The sequence below is a fragment of the Aotus nancymaae genome, unplaced genomic scaffold (assembly GCF_030222135.1).
Source record: "Aotus nancymaae isolate 86718 unplaced genomic scaffold, 86718_ANA_hifiasm-v0.15.2.pri h1tg000040l, whole genome shotgun sequence".
NCBI classification, from domain to species: Eukaryota; Metazoa; Chordata; class Mammalia; order Primates; family Aotidae; genus Aotus; species Aotus nancymaae.
In genome coordinates this window covers 59,577,628-59,591,330 of record NW_026988454.1, presented here as the reverse complement: position 1 = coordinate 59,591,330, position 13,703 = coordinate 59,577,628, and the positions used below count along the sequence as shown (strand labels likewise).

The 13,703-nt window shown below is 43.6% G+C and overlaps 1 protein-coding gene across 12 annotated transcripts in view; it reads right to left on the bottom strand.

The window, feature by feature from the left end:
- The window catches only part of SCML4 (Scm polycomb group protein like 4), a 120,791-nt gene that overhangs the window by 13,637 nt on the left and 93,451 nt on the right, over window positions 1-13,703 (bottom strand). For 10 of the 12 annotated variants that reach the window (XM_021670500.2, XM_021670504.2, XM_021670503.2 and 7 more), the window contains one exon: window positions 6,725-7,015. In XM_021670500.2, the coding sequence (XP_021526175.1) occupies window positions 6,725-7,015 (291 nt within the window). Of the gene's footprint in view, window positions 1-6,719; window positions 7,016-13,703 lie in introns of all 12 variants that reach the window. The other 2 variants (XR_002478507.2, XR_002478508.2) reach the window with 1 other exon arrangement.

Sequence of the window (13,703 nt, the reverse complement as noted above, 5' to 3'; positions counted from 1 at the left end):
TGATAAATGTGAGATGAATCAATGTACTTTGCAGACACAGTCTAGGTAACTTATACAAAAGGCTGTGTGTGAAATCTTTACTTCTATTTTAAGGCTAGAAAAAAAAGTCAAGGCTCTGAACAAGGAAGCAGCTTCCCTACAGAAGAATTCTAAGTTAGAAGTTGAGAAGCCTTCACTTTATTTCCCTTCTTTAAATCTCAGGGCGCAGTGGCTTTCTGCCGTCTCTGTCTCCTTCCTCCTTTTCACGTGCCTGAGACGAGTATGCTGCTCCGTTAGCGCTGAGGAAAATACAGCATCATATTTCTGCATCTGTCCTTAACACATAAGGGTTTGGCTGAGAATTGGATTGACTTTGAGATTTTTCCCTGCCTCTTCCTTGTGGGACCTGGAAGGGTCCCATAAGGTGGTTTGGCATGGGGCATTTTTCTGGGAATCTGTTAACGTACCCGGAGCCATCTGAATGCTGATCCATGCTCATTAAAGATGATTTTACTCCATTTAGACATCTGCACTCGACATGGGGACGAGGAATCACGAAATCACACCCCTTCAGAACATCGGCATTAATCAGGGTGATAATAGATTACAAAGGCTGGAAGTCTTTAGTGCCAAGAATAATTTTAGAGTGATCAGCGCAGAGGTCAAATCTAATTTCCTGCATCTGACAGGAAGTGGGGGAAACCCAGACCAGTTAACAGGATCATTCACAGGAACCTAGAGTCCTTTGAGCAAGGTCAGGGAAACACTTTCCCCTCAGCCACAACGGGCAGGGCTGAGCGAGGTGGCTGGTTTGTCTTTAAGGAGGAGGCTCTCGGGACGATCGCTATGGAAGGAAAGAGGTAGCTGAGATGGCAAACTGGGCTCTGTTCCTGCTACCCGGTGCTTGCTGTGGGCACTTTTCACTTTTCCAGGATGGAGCGGAGGCAGCAGGGGCCTGGGTCAGGCGTGTTTCTTAGTGGGCTTTTAGTCATACAAGACAGAGGGCAGCAGGCAGCCTAAGTCACACCTCGGGAGCTGCTCCTGATCCAAAGCACACAGACTCCCTCTAGATGGAAGAAACATGGAACTTTCCAGTGGCAGGTTTGCAGAGCCTCACAGTGGTCTGTGCTCACAAAAATAATAAATACACTAGCCACTCCCCTCCAGCTGCTGCGAAGGTGTCAGGAAGACAGGTGGGTGGAGCCTGGTGCAGCTGGGGCAGGCAGATGTAATAGGTCAACGGTAAGACATGATGGATGTGGAAAAGGCTTGCTCCAAAGCAGACAGAGCATGCCAAGAAGCACTGGCCAGACACCTTTGCGAGCAGGCAGGGTTCTCCAACAAGGAGGATGTTGGGCTTGGTCTCGTCATTCTGTGGGGGCTGCCAGAGTCATGTGCAAAGTGAAGCCCAGTTAGGAATGGATTAAATAAGCTTGCTTCTAAAGCTGAACTCACCTTGACCACAGACAGGATGACTGTGAGTCAATGTTTCAAAGCAATCCTGACATTCACAGCACAGGTACGTGCATACTCTCTGTGAATCTCTCTCTGCCTTACACATGCCCATGAGCACATACATACGTATATCATTTCCTTTCACTCATTTATAATCCAGGAGAGACTCTTTAGCTAACAACGGGGGTCATGTGGAGGAGAGGAATGAGCAGTGAGCTGGGAGTCAGAAATCCCTGCCACCCGCCAGCCCTGTGATCAACTCTGTGCTTCTCTGTTGTAAAATAAAAGGGTTTGATCTCTAAGCCCCTGCCTGCCCCTTATGACACTGGGCCAACCCCTCATACCTCAGGCTGTTCACACGAAGGGAGTCACCTCCTCCCACAGCTGAAGGTGGCATCAGCATGTCCACATGCAAAACACACTGAGGGCAGCCACAGCCAGGCTTCCCGTCCGTCCCAGGCTCTGATCATTCCCTATGGACCTCATTGTCTTCATCTATAAATTGTGATTATTGTTTGTTATTTCTTAAGAATATTTTAAGAATCAAGAGAATGTGGCTCAGGGCTGGAGCCTGACCATAAGAATCTTAAAGGGAGGAACGTCATTGTCTCTGACAGGGACCCCTGTGTCCTCAGGCTGCCTGTGAGCTGCCCAGGCCCTCTTGGTTTCTGGCGGCTGGAGCTGGGTTGGGAGGACCGGGGTTGCTGAGGGGAAGAGGAGAGAGCTCTGTTCTCAGCATCTCCAAGTGACCTGCTCCCACTAGATGTATTCTTTCTAGATACAAGGCCATATCAAATGTGTGAGGTGCCCAGGCTAGCCCACGATTATGGCAAAATCACGTGTCTTGAAACAGTGCTATTGTTCATTATTTCTATCTGTTGCCCAGGCTGGAGTGCAGTGGGGTGATCTCAGCTCACTGCAACCTCCGCCTCCCAGGTTTTCAAGTGATTCTCCTGCCTCAGCCTCCCAAGTAGCTGGGATTGTAGTCACGCACCGCTCACTCTATCTAGAGTTTTCAAGATACCATGAGGTGAGAGAGATGAGAGGGAAGAGCACCCACCCAATCCTTAATCAGGATTTTCTTTAAATTATTTGAGACCAGCTGGACTGCCTGTGTGAGGAGAGAGCATGTCTCTAGAAGCAAGGAGAGATCGTAGGCTTGAAGCCAAGCTGAGCTGAGCTAGACTCTTTCTTGGCCACCAGCAAGACACTGTGACCTCCTGGCAAGCACTGTGGCCTCTGCCGGGAAGCCTCCAGCTGCCCCACCTCCCTGCTGGCCCTCCCTGGCTCTTTCCTGGGGCCTATTCCAGCCAGCTCCACTGTCCCTTCTCTGGGAAGCCTTTCCTGACTCCTAAGGGTAGGCTTAGCCCCTCCCTCCCCATCTGATTCTCCCACAGCATCCACAGTCTTCCCTGGCAGCAATCATCACAACTGTCATTCAATTTGCAGAATAATTTGCTGACGTTTGTCTCCCTGGAATTGCAGACCCTGAGAGAACAGGGCTGGTGTCCGTCTTGTTCACAGATCTGTCCTCAGTGTGAGAAGAGCCCCTGGCACACTGTGTCCAGGAGGTCTCTGCTGGCTAGGACCAACGAAAACCTCTCTGAGTCTTAGTTGCCTCATCTGTAAAACACCTTTCTGGGCTCTTGCGAGGAGTAAATGGCATAGTGTTGTAAAGCATTCAACAGGATTACTCATTAGGTAGTTACTATTCTTCTTGTTTTGATGATGTCATTTCATAAATGGCCAGTAGATTTGTTTTTCTAAATCCCAGAGCCACCAGCTCACTCCCCTGTTCAGAAATGTCTAGTTTACAATGACTACAGAGCAAAGTCCCATCTGCCTGACATGGATTCCAAACCTCCCAGCATGGTTTCCCTGGTGTCCCTGCATCAACTCTTTTTCTTTTTCTTTCTTCTTCTTTTATTTATTTATTTTTTTGAGTTGAGGTTTCGCTCTGTCACCCAAGCTGGAATGCAGTGGTGTGATCTCAACTCACTGCAACCTCTGCCTCCTGGGTTCAAGTGATTCTTGAGCCACAGCCTCCCAAGTAGCTGGGATTATAGGCCTGCACCACCACGCCCAGCTAATTTTTGTATTTTTAGTAAAGATGAGGTTTCATCATGTTGCCCGGGCTGGCCTTGAACTCCTGACCTCAGATGATCCACCTTGGCCTCCCAAAGTGCTGGGATTACAGGTGTGAGCCACCGTGCCCGGCACAAACTCTTTAATTAATCAGCTCTTGCCATGCCTTTGTCCACTTCCTCACACAGAATACTGTTTTCATTCTTTTTCTAGCTAAATTGTCTCCATCCCTCACCCAATGCCAGATCCTATCAAATCAAAATCCAGCCACAGGAAGCATTTGGGTTGTAATAGTAATAATGTCAGATTGACTTCATTTCTTGATTCTGAATCTAGTTGTGGTCGGGAATTCTACCATGCGTCCTGTTAAATGCCAAAGTCAGGAAGCTTTTGTTATCCAAACCCTCTTTATAGCTCTTGGTGATTAGATCTTGGCTGAGAGACAAGGAAGAGCCCTCGATCCTTCAGCAGAGCATCAGCAGACGCTGGGGAAATGCACCCTGGGAACACATCCCCTCGGAGCCCACTGGCAGCAGAGATGGACGTGATATATCACGACTGCAGGAGGTGAAGGGTAAGCACCGCCACAGAGAGAAGGCTGGGGAGTTTGTCATGTCATCAACACCTACCCCTCTGCCTGCAGCCTCATGCAGTTTTCTGGCTTCTGTGGTTTTAAACCATTTTGATTAGTCCCACAGGGGAAGAGGCCATTTCAAAGTCTCTTCCATGGTTTATGACCTAGGTCAAACCCTCCTGAAGAGGTATGGTTTTTTGATGACAACTGTTTTTACTTGGGATGGAACTTCAGAGCAATATTGAACAGTCATTTGGGTGGGAGGGTGGGGTGTGGGGGGACCCACAGCAGGCGCCAGGGTGACCGCTAGGTGAGACATGGGTGAGGACGCTCGTGGTTTCTCTCATACTCTAACATCCTGCCTCTCAAGTCAGCGTGGTTTTCATCTCCAGGGTTTCCAAACATTTTTAGCTGTGCAAATTTTGTTTAAGCAAAGCACATATAGAACCCCACTCTGCAAATGTGAAAAGGCCCTGCTTAAAGAGAGGCAGGGTGCCTGGAGTCCTGTCTGCTCTTGTTCCTTCTTCTCCATCTCTTAGAATCTTGAAAGCCATCAGGCATGATCTGAAAACCCCTGGGGTTGTTTTGAAAGACACAGGCTTTGGAGTCCATTGAAGTTAAATCCTGGCTCAACCCTTGATTTACCTTCTCTTGAACCTCTTTTTCTTTAACATACCAATACCCTTTTATTAATAATAAATCATAAACATATAACTTACAATCAGTCATGAATAATGTGTGGAAAGTGTCTGGCCCTCTTGAGTGTAGGTGTTCAGTAAATAACAGTTTGATAGAGGCCTCAAACAAGCCCCCCTTTGCCAGGGCTGTGGGGGATTCTAATATGAATAAGAGACTTCACGAAGCTGAGGGTCTGTTCCCTTCTCTGGGATGGGCTAGAAATACAGATGAGGAAACAAAGTGCTGTGGGAGGGAAAAGGAGGGAGTGAGCATTTCTAATCAGACTTCCCGTTGCCTATCCAGCGTCATTTTGCACTTCTTACTCTGTAATAGCAGCCCTAATTTCCATCTGGAATCACAGTTGCTGGGAATGGAAACCACATTTCCCAGTATCCCTTGCAGCAAGTGGCCATGTGACTAAATATTGATCAATGAAATGTAAGCAGAAGTGGAAACCTCTTTGAGAGACACGGGTGCTATCCTCCCTCCCGTCTTCTCCCCGCCCACTTCCTCTGTCTCGCTGCTGAGAATGTGCATGGCTGACTGGTGCTTTCCGGTACCTAGGTTTTATTTAGCACCCTGAAGAAGGCACTGGTTAAAAGGAATATTTGGAGAATTAAAGTGTTAATAGACCTACAAAGGATGAATAATTTCATTTTTCTTCAGTGTATCACAAAGCTTCAACAGTGAACTTCAATTGATACATGATGTAGCAGCTTTTCTCCAAAGACGTTAGGTGGCTTTGTGAAACATCCCACAGTCCCACGGCGGGGGGGTCCTGCTGATTATGAACAACTGGATTTCAGAGTCTTAGGCAAGGTTCTCTCTGACATATATATATGTTAGAGCTGATGGTCTGTGATCGGTTAAGGGATATATTAGAAAGATCTACACTCTAACTACTAACACTTATTGAGCTCTTATTACATCCTAGGCCTCATACTAAATGCAAGTATGAACTTATTTAATCCTTCCAACAATCCTATGAGGCAGGTGCTGCCATTATTATTGATTGCAATTTTATAGGTGAGGAAACCAAAGCACAGCTAAGTTAAGACTTGCAAAAGGTAGGCAGGAAGCAGCAGATCCAGCATTTCAGCCCAGGCCGCGTGGCTCAAGTCCCAGTGATTATCCATTATATGCTGTGGCCTTTATGCGCTATCAAAATACTGAAGCTTGAAAATCATTTTTTAAAACATCAGTCAGAACGGACTTCAAGCTATTATTATAATCCTTTATCTCTCATAGCACTTTCATAGATTGCATTCTGATAAGATTTCTTCAGTGGTCGAGACAGAAGTGGCATTACAACCAGCACTGGGGGAATTTTGCCTAACTCTGCTTCTGCCCATGTATTTGTATCCTGAAAGTGATACCCACTAGGCAAGAGAAAATTCTTTACCAAAGTCTGGTTCTTCTTTTTCCTGGACAGAGTTAGCCTATAGCTCCCAGAGTCCCTTATAGTTAAGTGTGGCAAAATGGGATGTGAGTGGAAGTGGTGAGCATCACTTTCAGTTTGCAGGGAAGCACCTGTGCCTTCTCCACTCCTCCTTTCCCTTTCTATTTGCTAAATGCATGGGGGGCATGAAGGCTGTAGGGAGTGGCAGAGCCACAGAATACACAGAGCCTGTGTCCCTAAACTGACATGCATCTATGAATCAGGAACATTTACCTTCGGCTCGTAAACAAAAATTTCCATGGTATTTGAACCTGTATACATTTTGGAGTCTAAGTACCCTGTGGCCTCGCCTACCCTGATACATGATTTTCTCTGCTTATGGTCAAAGGTTGAGATTGGCTGTTTTTTTTCCATGAAAGGGCTTGTGGAAATTCCGGATCTCCCAGCAGTCTCGTGTTTAAACAGCCACACCCCTCCTTCCCCAGATGCTGTGCTCCCTGGGCAAGGGCAAGGGACGTTAAGTCAGCAGGAAGCTGATGCATGCATTACATTACCACATCTGTTTCCTTCAAGAGAGGTCGCGTTTCTCTTGGGGCTGGAGGCTGGGGGCCTCAGCCCAGGTGCTGAGGGGCCACCAGAAGACATGGGGCTGGTGCGGGGACCACCAGAGGTGGCAGCAGGACCTCCCCCAAGGTGGCTGTCTCCAGAGTTCTGCCTCTTGCAGTACAGCGAGGAGGAGGGGGGCAAGGATCCCCTGTGGTTAAAGGTGGAGGCGGAGGGGTCCACGCCGTAGCGGTTCATGCCCACAGGGTGCACCAGGTACTCTTCGGTGGTGACTGTCTTGGCTGAGCAAGAAGGCAGTACAGAGAAGCAGATGTCAGAGAGCAGTTCAGGAAGCTACCAGACCCTCCGTCTTGGCAAACCCTGCCCTGCCAACATAGTCACCAGTATCTGTGAGGATGGGGAGAGGAGAAATGAACCCCATAACACAGTTCCAAACAGCATACCTGTCAGCAGGCTGAGACAGCTGCCTCACCCACAGAAGCATATTGTAACAGGAATTAGAAGGTGTGCTCCTCTGTGCTTAGAGGAAATTTAATATTTTGGCCATTGATGACTTAAGAATAAGCCCGAATCGGGCCAGGTGCAGTGGCTCATGCCTGTCATTCCTGCACTTGAGGAGGCTGAGGAGGGTGGATCACCTGAGGTCAGGAGTTCGAGACCAGCCTGGCCAACATGATAAAACCTGATCTCTACTAAAAATGCAAAAAATTAGCCAGATGTGGTGGTGGGTGCCTGTAATCCCAGCTATTCAGGAGGCTGAGGCAGAAGAATTGCCTGAACTGGGAGGCAGAGGTTGCAGTGAACCGAGATCACGCCACTGCACTCCAGCTTGGGCGACAAGAGCGAAACTCCATCTCAAAAAAAAAAAAAAAAAAGAATAAGCCCAAATCAAAGACTTTCTCCTGCAGTGGCTCTGCCCTCACAGTCTCTTCTGGCTTCTCAGAATCTCCCTGTGCTCCCTGCTCTTGCTCGCCCACCAGCACGGACCCTGTCACCTAGCTCAGGACTCCTGGTACAGATCAAGCAAGAGTCACAATGTCCCAGAGTCACAGGAGAGACAACTGTGGCCTGGGTGGTGGCCTAGGTGCCACAGTGCTTTCTCCCGACACCTTTAGTCCTGATACACATGAGGGCAGCCACCTTCTGCCACGGCTGACAAGCAGGGACACAAGTACTGATCTGGACAGCCCCACAATCCTCCCCAAACCCTTCACAGGAGAGCTAAAGAGCCAAGCTAAAGTGCAGGGGGAGGAGAGGACTTAGAGTCTCCCAACCTCATCATCAGTGCCTCTTAAGAATACCAGGACTTAGTGTACTTTTTTTTTTTTTGAGATGGAGTTTCAATCATCAGTCTGTCACCCAGGCTGGAGTGCAATGGTTCGATCTCAGCTCACTGCAACCTCCACCTCTCAGGTTCAAGCAGTTGCCCTGCCTTAGCTTCCCAAGTAGCTGCCCGACTAATTTTAGTTTTAGTAGAGACAGGGTTTCAGCATATTGGCCAGGCTGGTCTTGAACTCCTGATCTCAAGTGATCTGCCTGCCTTGGCCTCCCAAAGTGCTGGGATTACAGTCCTATGCTTTTAAAGTGCAACATTGAGCCTGTTGATTTCCCTGTGAGCTATACCTGTGACCTGTGGCCAAATGGTGGGTTTTTTGTCTGTTTTATTATTTTTATGTGGGGTTTTTTTTTTTTGGTGGTAGGGGGAAGTCCAGAGAAATTATAGGAATACAAAGAAGAAAACTATTCTAGTCCCTCCCACCAGGACAAGATCATGTCTACCTATCTCCAGCAATAATTATCTGTGTATTATATACCATCAAAACTATCTTGGTATTCCAAAAGAAAATGCAATCATCAACAACAACAGCAAAACCCTATGGCTCCTCCATGATTGGCAATAAAAAACAAATTGAGGCCACAAGATCCAGATGTCTTCTCCATGCATGGATTCTTCCACAATGCAGGTATTGAAGATTAAGATTTGATTTTATTAGGGGAGCTAGCAGATCTTTTCATAGTTGGGGACAAATGTGGAGTCTGACTAGAAATAAAAGTCATTGCAGATGGGATACAGTTAAAGCAGTGCTTAGAGGTAAATTTAGAGCTGTAAATGCTTCTGCTAAAGGAATAAAGATCTCAATTTAATAACCTAATCTTCCATCATAAGACACTGGAAAAAAATTTAAAGCAAAGAAGGAAATGGTAAAGATTTGAGCAAAAATTAATTCAATCAAGAATTTTAAAAAAACAATATAACTCAATAAAACCAAAAGCTGGTTCTTCGGAAAAAGAATAAACAAAATTTCAATCCTTTAGCTAGGTTGACAAAAAATAAATAAAGAAAAAAAAAGGAAAGAGAGAGTACTGAAATTACTAGAATCAGAAATGAAAACGTGAGAGGACATTACTAACAACCTTACAGAGACTGAAAAAGATTAAAAAAATACAGATGCTCTTTGCTTACAGTGGGGTTATATCCCAATGAATTTATCATAAGTTAAAAATACCATAAGTTTAAAATGTATTTAGCATACCTAATCTACCACACATTATAGCTTAGCCTAGCTGACCTCAAATGTGCTCAGAACACTTAAATTAGCCTACAGTTAGACAAAATCGTCTAACACAAGGCTAATTTTATGATAAAGTATTGAATATCTCATGTAATGTACTGAATACTATACTGAAAGTGAAAAACAGAATTGTTGTATAGATACTTAAAGTATGGTTTTCACTGAATGTATATCACTTTTACACCACTGTAAAGTGAAAAAATCAAGTCAAACCATCTTAAGTCGGGAACCATCCGTTCTATGAACAATCGTATGCCAGTAAATTGGATAACTTAGATAAAATGAACAAACTACTAAAACTGACTCAAGAAGAAAAAGACAATCTGAGTAGACTTGTAACAAGTAAAAAGACTGAATTAATAATCAGAAAACTACCCACAAAGAAAGCCCAAACCTGGATAACTTCACTGTTGAATTCTACCAAATATTTAAAGAAAAAATAATATTAATTCTTCACACAAATTCTTTCAAAAAATAGAAGAGAGTGGAATACTTCCCAGCTTCTATGGCAAATACTTCTACGAAGCCAGGATTACCCTATTACCGAAACCAGACAGACACAGCATAAGAAAACTACAAATCAGTATCTCTTAGTCATATGAACATAGCAATCCTCAACAAAAAACTGAACCCAGCAACATATAAAAAGATCTATACACCATGACCAAGTAGGATTTATCCCAGGAATGCAAGGCTGATTTAACATTCAAAAATCAATTAATGTAATATACCATATGGATAGACTAATAAAACAAAGATCACATAATCATCTAAACAGATGCAGAAAAACATTTGACAAAATCCAATACCCTTTTATGAGAAAATCACTCAACAAACAGGAATAGAAGGGACTTTCCTCAACCTGACAAAGGGTATCTGCAAAAAACCTATAGCTAACGCCATGACTAATGGTCAAAGACTGGATACTGTGCCCCTAAGATCAGGAACGAAAAGAGGCTGCCTATTCCAGCTACTTCTATTAACATTGCACTAGAGGTTCCAGCCAGCACAATTAGGTTAAGGAAAAGAAAAGCCATCTAGATAGGAAGGAAGAAGTAAAACTATCTCTTATGTGTATGAAATCCTAAGGAATCCACTTAAAAGACTATTGGAACTAGTAAGTAGTTCAGTAAAGTTGTAGGATACAAGATCAATTGTGCAAAAATCAATTGTATTTCCACACATTTGCAATTAACAATTAGAAAATAAAATAGAGAATAATTCCATTTATAATAGCATGAGAAAGAACAAAATAGGAATAACTTTAACAAAAGTTCAAACATACTCTGAAAACTACAAAACATCGTTGAAAGAAATTAAAGAAGATATAACTAAATGGGGAAAAAAATCTCGTGTTCATAGATCAGAAGGCTTATTTTTAGGGTGGCAATACCCCTCAAATTGATCTACAGATTCAGCACAATCCCTGTCAGAATCTTCGCTGATTTCTTTGTAGAAATTAACAAGCTAATTCCAAAACTCATATGGAATTGCAAGGGACACAGAATAGCCAAACCCATCATGAAAAAGAAAAACAAAGTAGAATCACACTTCCTGATTCCAAATTTAGTACAAAGCAACAATAATCAAGACAATGTGGGAGGTCATCATGTTAAGTGAAATAAGCCAGGCACAGAAAGACAAATATCGCATGTTCTCACCCATATGTGGGAGCTAAAAAAAGTGAATCTCATGAAGATAGTAGATTGGTGGTTACCAGAGGCCAGGAAGGGCAGGAGTCAGCGGGGATAAAGAGAAGTTGATTAAAGGTGCAAATATATGGTTTTACAGAAGAAATAAGACCTAGAGTTTAAGAAATCATTTGAGTGTGGCCGGGCGCGGTGGCTCAAGCCTGTAATCCCAGCACTTTGGGAGGCCGAGGCGGGTGGATCACGAGGTCAAGAGATCGAGACCATCCTGGTCAACATGGTGAAATCCCATCTCTACTAATACAAAAAATTAGCTGGGCATGGTGGCGCGTGTCTGTAATCCCAGCTACTCAGGAGGCTGAGGCAGGAGAATTGCCTAAACCCAGGAGGCGGAGGTTGCGGTGAGCCGAGAGCGCGCCATTGCACTCCAGCCTGGGTAACGAGCGAAACTCCGTCTCAAAAAAAAAAAAAAAAAAGAAAAAAGAAATCATTTGAGTGACTATAGTTTACAATATCTATTAAACATTTCAAAATAGCTAGAAGAGAATAATTCAGATGGTTCTATCAGAAAGACAAAATATTTAAGGTGATGGATATCCCAAGTACCCTGATTTGATCTTCACAAATTATATAAATGTATCAAATTATCACATGTTCCCTAAACACATTTGCATTGATTTAAAAAATTGTTTAAAAACTAAATAAATAAAGCCAATGTCATTGGAGGGGGTGGAAAGATGGTGTGGTTCTGGCACTTGGATAGGTATACAGATTAATGAAATAGAATTCAGAGTCCAGAAATAAATCCATGTGTCTATGTTCAGCTGATTTTCACAAGGGTGCCAAGACCATTCAATGGAGGAAAGAATAGTCTTTCAACAAATGGTGCTGGGACAACTGGATATCCACATGCAAACGACTGAGTGAAGCAAAATCCTTATTCACACCATATACGAAAATGAACTCAAATGAATAAAAAATGTAAATGTAAGAGCAAAAGCTATAAAACTCTTAGAAACACCCCTGGATTTGGCAAAATATTCTTAGATTTGACACCAAAAGCACAAGCAATAAAACAGTAAAATAAATTAGATTTCATTAAAATTAAAAACTTTTACGCTTCTGCACTGGGCATGGCGGCTCATGCCTGCAATCCGAGCACTTTGGGAGCAGAAGTGGGCGGATCACATGAGGAGTTCCAGACCGGCCTGGCCAACATAGTGAAAACCTATCTCTACTCAAAATACAAAAATTAGCTGGGCATGGTGATGCAAGCCTGGAATCCCAGCTACTCGGGAGGCTGAAGCACGAGACTTATTGAAACCTGGGGGAAAGAGATTGCTGTGAGCTGAGATCATACTACTGCACTCCAGCATGGACAATGGAGTGAGACCCAGTCTCAAAAAATAAAAAAAGACATCAAGAAAGTAAAAAGACAACTCACAAATTGGGGAAAAATATCTGCAAATCATACACTTGATCAGGGACTTGTGTATCTTGTAAAAGGGACTAGACTTACACAACCAACCTGTATAAGGGACTAGACTGTATTAAGAATTACTATAGCTCAATAATAAAAAGACAACCAAATTTTAAAATGAACAAAGGACCTGAATAAACATTTCTTTAAAAAGATATACAAATGGCCAATATACACACATGAAAGCTGATCCACATCATGAGTTGAATCAAATCGAAACCACAATGAGTCATCACTTCACACCCACTAGGAAGGTGATAATCAAAGAGTCAGATAACCAGGCTTGGTGATACCATAGAGAAATTAGAACCCCACACCCTGCTGGTGGGAATAGAAAACGATGCAGCCACTTTGGGAAATAGCCTGGCGCTTCCTGAAATGCTTAAATTAGAATTACCGTAAGAACCAGCAATTATACTCCTAGATATGTACTAAAAAGAAATGAAAACAAATGTCTACATAAAAATCTGTACATGAATGTTTACAGGAGCACCATTTATAATAGCTAAAAAGTGGAAGAAACTCAAATGGCTATCAACAGATGAAGGAATTTTTAAAATGTGGTATATCCATACAACAAAATATTATTTAAGCATAAAAAGGAATGAGGTACTGATACTTGCTACAGTGTGAACGACCCTTGAAATATTATGCTAAGTAAAAGAATCCAGCCACAAGAGACCACATGTCAGATGATTCTATTTATATAAAATGTCCAGAAAAAGCAAATCTATACAGACAAAAAGTAGATTAGTGGTTGCTTAGGGATTGGGGTTAGGACGTGGGGGTGGGTGATAGTGAAAGCATTTGTGGGAGGTTTTTTTGACATGATAGAAGTATTCTACAATTGACTGTGCTGATAGCTGCACATCTCTGTATAGTAAAAGTCACGGAATGGTACTTCAAATGGTGAATTGTATGATATATGAATGATATCTCAATAAAGATTTTTTTTAAAAAAGGCATTTACAGAAGTTCAGTGCTTTTCAGATGAGGCTATGAACATATTCTCAAGAATTATATGCAGTCAAGTGTGAGAAACACTGCACCGGCCACCAGGACACGCGTAAGCTAAGCAGCCGAAGGAGATGTGTGCTCCATGCCGAATACTGTGCGGCTCATGAAGTGCTGCGAGATGTCTTCAGGACCCTGCAATGCTACATCTTTACCTTGATGGCCATGGCTGCATCTCTTCCCTCTGGGTCAGAAGCCATCAGAAGGGAGATTCTGAAAAGGACCTGGCTATGGAGCTATATACTAGGCTGCT